The sequence below is a fragment of the Lepisma saccharinum genome, chromosome 15 (assembly GCF_977018435.1).
Source record: "Lepisma saccharinum chromosome 15, izLepSacc3.1, whole genome shotgun sequence".
NCBI classification, from domain to species: Eukaryota; Metazoa; Arthropoda; class Insecta; order Zygentoma; family Lepismatidae; genus Lepisma; species Lepisma saccharinum.
Genome location: NC_139243.1, coordinates 53672399 through 53683930, shown reverse-complemented (window position 1 = coordinate 53683930; position 11532 = coordinate 53672399). Strand labels below are relative to the sequence as shown.

Below are 11532 nucleotides of genomic sequence, written 5' to 3'. Positions count from 1 at the left end.
TTATGGAATTTTAGTACGGTGCAGGCAGAAGGGTTTTAAACACAATTATTAATTTTCAGGTTTTCAAAATTTGTTGAAAAACCGTTCTTTTCAACTTTGCGAAACAACTTTTTGTTAGTATTGGGTAGTCCTACAATTTCAATATTGGTCTTGTTTTGAAGCTCGTTGCATCTGTTTTTAAAATGCATTATCATCGTCAATTCATATTTCGAAACCGATTTTATTCAGTGGAGTAAAGCTGTACGCGGAAAACTGCCGGTGGGCGCTACGAGTCTGTGTTGCCACGTTCGGCGTACAACTTTAGGACTCCACTGAATAAAAATCTGTATAAAATCGGTTTAGAGCTTCAAAACAAGACCAAAATTGTATTTGTAGGACTACCCAATATTAATACTGATTGATTGATTGAGTTGGTGTTTTAAGTTCACCCAATATTAAGAAAAAGTTTGTTTCACAAAATTGAAAAGAACGTATTTTTGACAAATTTTGAAAACCTGAAAATTAATAATTGTGTTTAAAACATTTCTGGCTTTACGATACTAAAATTCCTTAACGATCGGTCAAGGTTTAGCATAGTGCGGGGGCTGAAGTGGCAAAAAGAGGGGGCAACTGCCCCCCTCGCCCCCCACTAATCGCCGCCACTGTAGCAAATTTCTTGTTAATACTTTTTTCGTTAGTTGTTACTTGTGTGAAGAATAAATTCCCCAAATAAATAAACTATGTGTAGTTGTTTCGAATCTGCTGTACGAGAGCATGTTTATATGTAAATTAGTCTCTGAACCACAGAGAGCGGAAATAAGGGGCAGGGAACATCAGTGCCACGGAAGTTGGAATACTTCTTACTAGAGTGACTTTTTCGTTGGGTCCGGACACAGTCTATTCGCGATTAAAATTAACCGATATGCCATCTGGTGGGATTTCCAGGAAGTACTCTAAGTAGGATACGTTGTGTTGAAGTCGTTTAAAGCATGGGGAATATGCGAGAGAGTAAGGTCTACTGTTAAGGGCTTTTTTTGCTCTAAGTCGTTTTATGGGTCACAACAAATTAAAAGTTTTCATGTGTTTCCACCCCGTGGAATCAACAAAATGAACTTTGTTAATAAATCAGGGAAAACGTAATTGACAGAAGATTGATGTGGGTGATATAACACTGTAATTCGGCAAGGAAATTACGAAGAATGCACGAGTCTGCTTACTTTGTTTTTCGAGAGATAAATATATATTACCATGAAAGTAAAGTTTTAAAGTGTACTTTATAAATAAAGCTTTTTTCTCCTCGAAAAATCATGAAGCTTCTTACCCAATGCGTCCATGTATTACCGGTATTACGTATGTGTGAAATTTGGAACAGGTGCTAGTCGATTGAGAGAGAAAATGAAAATAGTTTGAGAATGAATTAATGTCAAATGTAACCAGAAAAAAAAGGTGGACATGCTAATGTTACTGTTTCATTCAGTACGATGTCGTTTTTCAGTGCGTATAGCCTGGTCATGAAATCGTGAATATTATTATTAAACCAGCCTTTCTCTTTCGAGAAAGAACTGCAACGATATGTTTGCAATTTTCTCCTGTCCCAGCTTTTCAAGTACAGGCCAATTTTAATTCCTTTATTTTCAAATAATTTCCGAGAACCCCAGTTACAACATGACGAACAGATGATACATCACTGCTTTGGACAACCAGTGCGTATACATAGTTTCGTCTGCATTTTCCGTGTTATTTTTGCCTATCATAATTAAATGCTTCCTTCTCAGTACAGCTTCACGTTTGTTACAGTACCTGGAATTCACATCGCATTCACAATATTTAAAAATAATGCGTAATTTAAGCGTTTTCTACCATACCAGTCATGACAACACGCTGCTATTTTGTACTACTGCTGAATGTAAACAAAGATCTATCCTACTTAGAGCGGCCATATTGGAAGCGACACTAGCGCTCAGGTGGTAATTTTAATCGCGAATACTATATACGCCCCTGTTTCGTACCCATTACTACAATAAAACAGTGAAATGTAATGATTATTTTTTTAGCGACTGAAATTTCATCAAGGTTTTTGCCCCTCCCTTCCCCGATCCGCTAATCAGAAGCTCTGCGCACGCCTATGCTGCCGTCAGAAGACGAAATCGGGCGTTTAACCGAGAAGGTATTAGACTTGCGTGCGATAAGTGAGGTGAGCTTCGTCATTCTGGAGCTCGGGTGCACGTGCACGGCATGCTGTGGCTCCACTGCCGACCTTGAATATAGATCTACCAACTTATTTGAAACCCTGGCCAGAAACAAGTGGCGCTAGTGTCGAATGTTTAGGAGGGGAGCTCGGGAACTCTGGGGCAAGGGAAGGGATGGCAGAAACACGTGTTTTCCCCCTGTGTTGCCAAATCTAGAAGTGGGCGTGTGCCGTGAAAGGTTTGCAAGTAAACAAATATGCAGGCCGAATATTAAGTTTCGTTTCTAGATGTGGTAATTCAAATAACATAGCATAAGAGAGAGGTGGGAGGGGGACACTAAAGTTAAAAACGCCAGCTGTCTCGCAGAAGGATATCAACAATTTAAACACATAACATTAATATTCTAAATTATGTAAACTACAAAAAAAATTATGTAAAAAAAAAAGCAACTTACTTTTGGGTTCTTGCCTCCGGTTGGCCTGGAGGCAGATTACAAGGTGTCTATGCCGGAGAGGTCCGAATTCGAACTTTCGCTGTCACTGTCGCTATTTACATCGCTACTTTCGGAACCCGATTCCAGGTTTATAATCAAAGTTTGAACTTCATCTTCGAGAATTCCATCATTCTTCTGGTATTCTTTTTCCAAACGGATGGCATGTTGGCACATACATTCCCATTCCTGCACTGTGACACTGTCAATTGCACTTTCGGTAAGAGCCCTTATTTCTCTCAAATTTGAAGTTACGTTTCGTGAGGCAACTCTTCGCTTTATGGTGCTCCATATGTACTCGATCGGGTTCAAATCGCAGTGATATGGTGGAAGTCGAAGGACGTGGTGGCCGTGGGTTTTCAAAATTGTGTCAGCTCGATATACCGGATCGGGAAGATTATTTTTTACTTTCAGCAACAATTCTGGCTTTGTTTGTTCGATATCGAAAGTGATGTTATTTTTTAATAGCCATTCTTGAATCTCTAGTTTCTTACTTTTTGTGTTCGGGGCTTTATTGGTTTGAATTGAGTGGTAGGAGGCATTATCCATAACAATGACAGATCTAGGTGGAAGATTCGGAATAAGTTTCTGTTCCAACCACTTCTCGAAGTTCTCGGAATTCATTTCGTTATGGTAATCGCCAGAAGTTGTTTTGGCCTGAAATATATTAAGTGCGTTTGGAACAAACCCCATGGAACCCCCGGCGTGACTTATGATAAGTCTCTGCCCCGGACTGTCGTTTGTGAAGACACCTGACACATCTTCACTCTGCCAACATTTTTTTACTTTGTAATTAGGATGAATCCAAGTTTCATCAATGTAAACAACAGGCCTCCCTTCGTTGCGGAATCTGTTGATTGCACGAAGATATCTTGCTCTCCAAACCACAATGTTGCTTCTTTCAACCAGAGCTAAGCGAGAGTTTCTACATTTTTTAAATTTAAAGCCTATCTGTTTCATAATTTTCCGTAATGTTTCTCGCCCCCCCTGATAATTAATTTCTTCCTTAGCAATAGCTAAAAGTTTCAATATTGTAGGAACTTCTCTTTTCACTACGTACATTTCATGGATTTTCCTTCGCAGTATACACTTATCCATGTCGTCAATGACAATCTTATTTTGTCGAGCACGTCTCCGTTTACCAGGAGTTGACAATTTCTGGTCAGGGGTTTGTAAATCTTTTTTCTCTCTTTTCAGTTTTTTAAGAAATGACTCCGACCGTCCTGTTAGATACACTGCTCTCTTTAGGGGTTGATCGCGAGGATAATTCCACCCGTCTCTTTTCTCTTCTTCACACTTCTCGATGATTCGTAGTAGCAAATTTCGCTCACTGCTGTGCACAACTTTCGACATTTTACACTTACTCAAAAACACGTCTACGCACATCAACAACACTCCTCGAATTCTTGAAGAGAGTAAAATTAGCAACACTGTGTCAGCGGAAGTGGGAAGGTCCTTGCCCGACCAGCGCCAGAGCAAACACAGGGGGTGAGAGAAGGGGGTGGGGGAGGCCGGTTAGTTCGCATATTTTCCGAGGTTTCAGAAAGCTTGGTGGATCTATAGCAGTGGCCGATGCCGCGAACTTTCCGATTGCACGCAGAATCTTCTCCATCTATACAAGGGCGTATTTAGTGGGGAGCAGGGAGTTCTGACCCTCTCCGAAAGACCAAGTATTATATTAATTATGAAAATTTACAGCCGCGGTAGCTCAGTCGTTGGTCGACCCCTGTGGCGGAGTGGTTAGCACATCGCGCTACGACGCCAGGGGTCCCGGGTTCGAATCCTGGCTCGGACATGGATGTTTGTGATTGCCTGTCCTGAAATTGAAATATGAATGAAATGATATGAGTGAATGAAGTGTGATGGGGAAAGCTTCCGCATAGGGGCTTTCCTTTACTTAAAAAAAAAAAACAAAGAAAAAAGTCGTTAGGGCGTCTGACTAACCCGGGTTCGATCCCCGGCAGGGAAAAACCGGAACTTTTCAACCTGTTCAAGCTGCACCGACGCCCACCCTGCTCACCCTGCGTCGTATAAAGTGGGTACCCGGAGGAAACTGTGGGGGTAAAGGCGGCCAGGGGCGTGGTGCTCGGCCGAGATCAAGAAAGTGTGGAGCCCTAACCTATACGCCTTCATGGCGTGGTGCAAAGCACAGTCATTTTTATGATTTCGTAAATGTAACCGTAATTTTGCAATTTTTATAGGGTATAAAACTTTTTGATTCTGCCACCCCCTCAAAAAAAAGTTATGCTCTTGTTCGATTCAGATCCCCAAAAGTTAGATCCCAGACTAGATTTCTGGAGGTGGGCGTCAAAATTTCACTTTAAAAACTGTAGGCCCAGTCCTCATTAGCTGTTCTGATCATAAAGTGGACTTGGCCTTTTCTTTCTGTCAAGATACAAATTTTAATCGGCAATTTTTGAGAAATTATTAAAAAATATGTTTTTTCAAAGCTCTTTTCTTAAGGTTCAGTGACATAAAACAGAGTGTGGAGTGACTCCATATACCCTTTGAAATTGTCGGGAACCCCCCACCCCACCCCAACCGCTCTCCTCTAGTGGCCACAAACATACATTACATACACACACCTATATGTGTATATGTATATGTATATACTTAAATATATACATACACACATTTTATCTATCTATATATCTATCTATCTCTATATAGCATTATATCATGCTGTCTCTAGACAGTCAGTAGAATTCCTCCCTCTGGAAATGTCTTAAATATAACACTGAGGTAAACAGAGAGGAAACGCCAATATTTTAAGAAAATTTGAATATGACACATTGTTGACATTGAAATGTGAAATAATATCTACCCAATAATGCCGTAGTTTATAGTAATAGTAGAGAAGATTTATTGTTCCAATAATTCTATGTCAATATTGTCACAAAAAGAGACATTTTGGCATCCTGTTTTACGTTTTAAAAATATGGGACAGAGACATAAAAAGGGACCGTCCTGGCTCTTTAAACTCTGGTCACATTAAATAACATGCGCAAAATATTAATCACGAACTATACTTTTCATCAACGCGATCAACATCATATTTTTTTGGTAATCTATAAATATTCCTTAGCTTTATGAAATTAATTTCCTTGCCAGGACAGTTGTTTTTATACAAATATTGATTATCTTAACTACATGTTAAAAGAAAAGACTCTGCATGGGTCTAACTCCACCATAAAATAAGACATTAATTAATAAATAAGGAATACTTGCTGTCATATCTCTGTTCTTATGCCATGTTTTTACCAATTACATATTTACATATTAATTTTAAATTATCACATTGAATCTGAGCAAAACCCTGCTGCACAACCAGCAGGAAGTATTGTTGTGTGTACATAATCTTAGTTTGCATTACAAAATTAAGCTGACCTCCATGGTGGAGTGTTTAGCACATCACACTATATCAGGGGTCCCAGGTTCAAATTCCAGCCTGGGCGTGGATGTCCTTTGTGAGAGTCCATTCATAAATTTCATCATATAATCAATCATCTCCATCTCTCGATTAGCCAAAAGTGGCAGAAAAGCAAAGTAAAATTAACCAAATCAATCAAATGCATCACAAACTTATTACTTATAAATGGATAATTTGAAAACGTGAATTGTAGAAATTAATGCAAAGACATGATAAACGGTAACCAGAAATATAATTCTGCATATTTTGTGGTAATCATGTTTTTTTTTTTAAAGAATTTAGAGGATCGAACACTTCGGTGATGACTGCTGCATTGTGTATGGGGAAGGAGGAATACACTGCACTTACAATAGAAATGATTATTCTATTAATGTAGCTACATGGAGGAAAAGACTAAAAAAATGTTACGTATTAACAGGGTGCGAAATCATTGAAAACTGGTGAGGGGGGAGAACGTTCTTAATCTACAAACCCTCTCTCCCACATATGTGTATTATTGAAAGTAAAAATAAATTTACTCAATTTAAAATATATTATTATTATTACTACTATTATTATTAATTACATAAAGGAAACTAATTTGTTACTTTTATACATATCAGATATTGCAAAGCAGCTAAGGTCTAAATCACCAACCCTGAGACCTTCTGTAAACAAACGGTCTCACCGATTCGATGTATCACTCCGCGTCAGCTGATCCATGACCGCAATCATCTGCTGTTACACTCATAGTTCGCCGCACCTACTCATTTTATATAAGAGCCTCTGAATGTGAGAACCCGTTCTCAAAACATCAGACGAATATGCAGCCGCATACATTGTTACTCTCCCGGTCATTCTCTCTTTCATAACCCTTAAAACTGCAGACACTGACACACCACTGCACTGGGATACCAACTTAACCACTTCATTTACTGATTTCTCAGGATACTACTGACAGAACGTTACATAAATATTGAGTAGAATCTGTTTCTCACCCCTTTTCAAAGGCTGTCCTTGCTGGTGTTTTGAAAACAAGCTCGGAGTAAACGGAGATTTTCCCTCACGCATAGAACTCGGCATGTTATTTTTCTAAGGCTAAGTCAGGCAATATTACTAAGTTGCACTACTTCCTTGCTGTTCACATGATTATTTTTAGAAAATAACCAATGTTATAAAATATCATTATGTACACAAATCTCTAAGCTCATTGAAAGTTATATCACTACAAAATGTTCACACTTATCTTGCCTTACCATGTCACCAAGTTATTTTACAAAGTGCACTATATTTGGCGGAACAAAAATCGTTATTAGGATGCTTGTCAAAGTTTCCAACCGCAATAAATTTACGAACTTTTTGTCTTGTTTTGATCATCATCAATATATTTATTGGACTTACAGCAATGCATATGGCTGTTTATGCCCATTATATATTTTATTTACATAAGACACAATTTACATTAAATGTACAAACAAATTTCAAATACACTCCTATCTATATGAAACCTTAGAAATATACATTACCATGTTATATCATTTTGTCTAAAAAATGCAAGTAAAATATATTCAAAGAAAGAAGCCAAATTTATGGGAAATGATTACTGGTGCAAAGAGTTAACCATAAAGGTGAAGCAATAAGTAAAAAAAGAAAGAGCATTGGGTTTAAAGTGAGACGTCATTTGCGGCAGCGTATCCCATACTACAAATTTGCCATTGTTTTACCTTACGTAATGAATCCTGTAACAACGCTGGATTTTCGTGTGGATTAATTTACTTCTATGAGTTTGCAATGCTTTCTGTATGCAGGTGGTTTTGTTTACAGAAGGTGTCAGGGTTTGTGATTTGAACTATAATTCCTTTAGTAACTGGTTAAATATGTTAATAAATTATGAAATAGTTGAAGTGATTTTATTATGTGTAAGTTTTTGTTTTGTTTGTGCTTTATATTAATATAAATCAATTAGATTTCATAGTTATTAATGTCTTTCATTCTTGTTTAACTTTAATTGTGTGTATTGATGTAGATTGGTTAATGATCTCTCGAGAGAGAGAATGCATTCAATACTCACAACTACACTAATTTGTGTGTGTTTTCGATATTATTCTTAGTAAAGTATATTTCAAATTAAAAGTAATTGTTTATCTTTTGTTTGTTGTAACAAAAACTCTCCCCCAGAAATTTTTAGGCAAAGATTGTTGGTGGGGGAAATGCACCCTGCCCCCCCACCCAGGATTTCGTACCCTGCGTATTAATATAATGAATTAGCCTAGAAAGGACAAGATAGGCACTAACGACCATTTTAGGGCACAATAAAATCATCCCCTGTGAACATCTAAAAATATTTTTACTTGTAAAAGAAAAAATAGGCATTTGCTAGGTATACATATCACTAGAGCTAGGAATTGTATGTAATTAGTACATATTCTATTCCTTTCTAGATATGTGTACATACCTTGAACACGAAAATGTCAATGAATTATGTAACTGACATAAGCTTTATGTTGCATTTCTTTTACATATTTTCCAGGACATTACATATTTGCTAATTTACTTTACATAAAACATATTTTGGCAATTTTTTCCTATCTTGATCCTTTTTTTCTATATATTCGATCTCTGAAACATTATGAAGAAAATTTGTATCTCATGTGATGCCATATTTTCTAATCAATGCGATGCATAGTGCTTACAGTCACCTAAAATTGACTGTCAAGTCGAAAGACAGAAAAAAAAATTACAGGAACTGTAATTTATCGAAAGATGCTGGAGTTTCTCCCTCCTCCCCCTTTCTTGTTACATATTTTCGTTTCACTCTTAGGTTTAGGCTAAGCACCTAGAAACTTGTCATCGATGGACAGAAAGCTACTTTCCTGTACGTAGCGAGTTACACAATATGTTCCCTTGTACAAAAAAGTACAAAAGTAGCTATGTATTTTCATTCGACTGTTTTTTCTGTAGACGCTTTTTTTTTACAATTTGTTTAGAAAGTTACCAAAAGCTCTCGTACATATTTACATATTCTACAATAATTTGCGATGTGAAAAGTAATTAATAGTTGACAAAATTGGTTTCTTAAATATGTGCACGTTGCTGTGCTTTTTCGTTTAAAAATTTGATACAAATTTTAATTTGAACAACTTATGTCTTTAAAATTACATTGAATATGTTCAAATAAAATAAATATCTAGCAGAATTCTTGAAATTGATTGGATACTTGATTATTATTAATATTACATATTGTATGATACTATATATTTAGCTACATATCCTTTTAATAATAGATATTTAGGTACATATTTTATCAATTATTGTTACATATTTATGTATATATTTTGTACTTTGATATTACATAAACATCCGGGCTCTACATATCATTCACCTATCATCTAGTGCATGATGCCACAGAGAATTACTTTCAGTTACTTGGAGTTACTTTGCAAAAGTAACCAAGTTAGTTACTCAGTTTACTTTCACTTGGTACACAAGGCTTAGCATCATGCCCCCCACACTATGGCCTCTTATTGCTATGCTCTGTCTACCAAGACAAAGCAAACTGTCCTCCTTCCCTCCAGTTTTGGCACCCAATCGCCACTACTGCTTGCCTGCACTGGTCTTTCATTTCTATTATATATAATATCAGGGTGGATAAAAATTATGATTTTAATTTAAAAAATCATATTTGATTCTTTTTTTAATTCTATTTTTACTTATTTTAAAAAAAATGCTTAAAATTGCTTGTGTGGTTTTCAGCATCATGATATAGATATATGTTATCTTTTATAGAAAGGCTTTTCCTGGTAAACGACCTTGTAAAATATTTGAATAGTTTGATTAAATCAAATAAAAAATATTATGTAAATACACATTTTTCTATTTCTGATACTGCATATATATGAACCTACTATGGAAATGTCTGTTGAGTGTGTTTATGAAACTATAATAATTTCAGTAACTTTCATTCCAGTGAAAATAAATCATTCTGAATGTACTATATAATTTTAACTTAAAATATCTTTTGTAGTCTTTGGAGCTGAATTTTGACAATTTTTAAATTAATAGCAGCTTCACCACATTCTTTTTTTTGTTTCTTAGAGCCTAATAAACTCCCTTCAATGATTATATGAGATTAATGTACTTTCAACAAAAGTGATTCTGATATCTACGAAACCCTTATGTACATTATTCTATAAATGATTTCTTTAAAGTGATTTAAATAAAGTGTTTTTTTTCTGTTTTTTTTAAATCAAGATTTGAATTGCAATTTAAATCAATCCACCATGTCTAATGAAGGGCTCGGGTGGAAAACATGATAAGTGACATTTTGGTCATTTCCGAGTTCAAGAAGAATAAAAATTATTAGAAGCTATACCGTAGATAAATTGTTTTCGTGTTCTGTTTACTAATTTCAGAAAGCTTCACTGAGTCCAATGCAAATTGTATGACCTGGCAATTTCACTCGAAAATTGAAGGATGGCACATTTCACTTTGTTACTCAAAAATTAAAAAAATGTTACTTACCATGTTTTACACCTGAGACCTTCATATAATAAATATGTACAATAATAATTGTTGCAGTCAACCAGGTCAAAATTTCTGAATTTGCCACTGAATTATTGATTCAAAATTATTTTATGCCAGGAGCGTATATTCTAGGCTATCTGCGAAGCCTTCAATGTAGAGAATAAAATACAGGAGAAAAATCGATCACAAACTGTAGACAATATTATTCATATCAGTGAGATGCTGATTCTGGGGTTTCTTACGAGTTGGTAACCTGATTTCCTATGGGTTGGCAACCTGATTTCTTCTGAGTTGGTAACCTGATTTCTTAGGAGTTGGTAACCTGATTTCTTAGGAGTTGGTAACCTGATTTCTTAGGAGTTGGTAACCTGATTTCTTAGGAGTTGGTAACCTGATTTCTTAGGAGTTGGTAACCTGATTTCTTAGGAGTTGGCAACCTGATTTCTTAGGAGTTGGCAACCTGATTTCTTAGGAGTTGGCAACCTGATTTCTTAGGAGTTGGCAACCTGATTTCTTAGGAGTTGGCAACCTGATTTCTTAGGAGTTGGCAAACTGATTTCTTAGGAGTTGGCAACCTGATTTCTTAGGAGTTGGCAACCTGATTTCTTAGGAGTTGGCAACCTGATTTCTTAGGAGTTGGTAAATTTATTTCTATTCATAGCCTAGGAGCACGAGAGATAGCCCAGATATTGGACTCAGTATATGCCAATGTTTTATGCAAATATAATATAACTTCAATTTTACTTTTGGTTCCTATTTTCCCTTTATAACATCACTTTTCTGCCAAGTTTGGCTAATTGCAACAATGATAATTACATTAAATTAATGAATATACACTCACAGAGAACATCTATGCTCAGGTCAGGACTGGAACCAGAACATTTCAGTGGTAAATGATTATGTACATTGCAGCTAAATAACAAAGCTAGTAAATCTATTTT

The 11532-nt window shown here is 36.1% G+C and overlaps 1 protein-coding gene across 1 annotated transcript; it reads right to left on the bottom strand.

The window, feature by feature from the left end:
• Positions 1–2658: 2658 nt before the first annotated feature.
• Positions 2659–3282, bottom strand: LOC145999255 (uncharacterized). Its single transcript, XM_083136191.1, has one exon. It carries the CDS (start codon positions 3280–3282, stop codon positions 2659–2661), a length of 624 nt encoding a protein of 207 aa, XP_082992317.1.
• Between the last annotated feature and the right edge of the window lie 8250 nt (positions 3283–11532).

Bases quoted from the DNA above. Each gene is read 5' to 3' on its own strand.
- LOC145999255 (XM_083136191.1), bottom strand. From the start codon at position 3,282: ATGAATTCCGAGAACTTCGAGAAGTGGTTGGAACAGAAACTTATTCCG.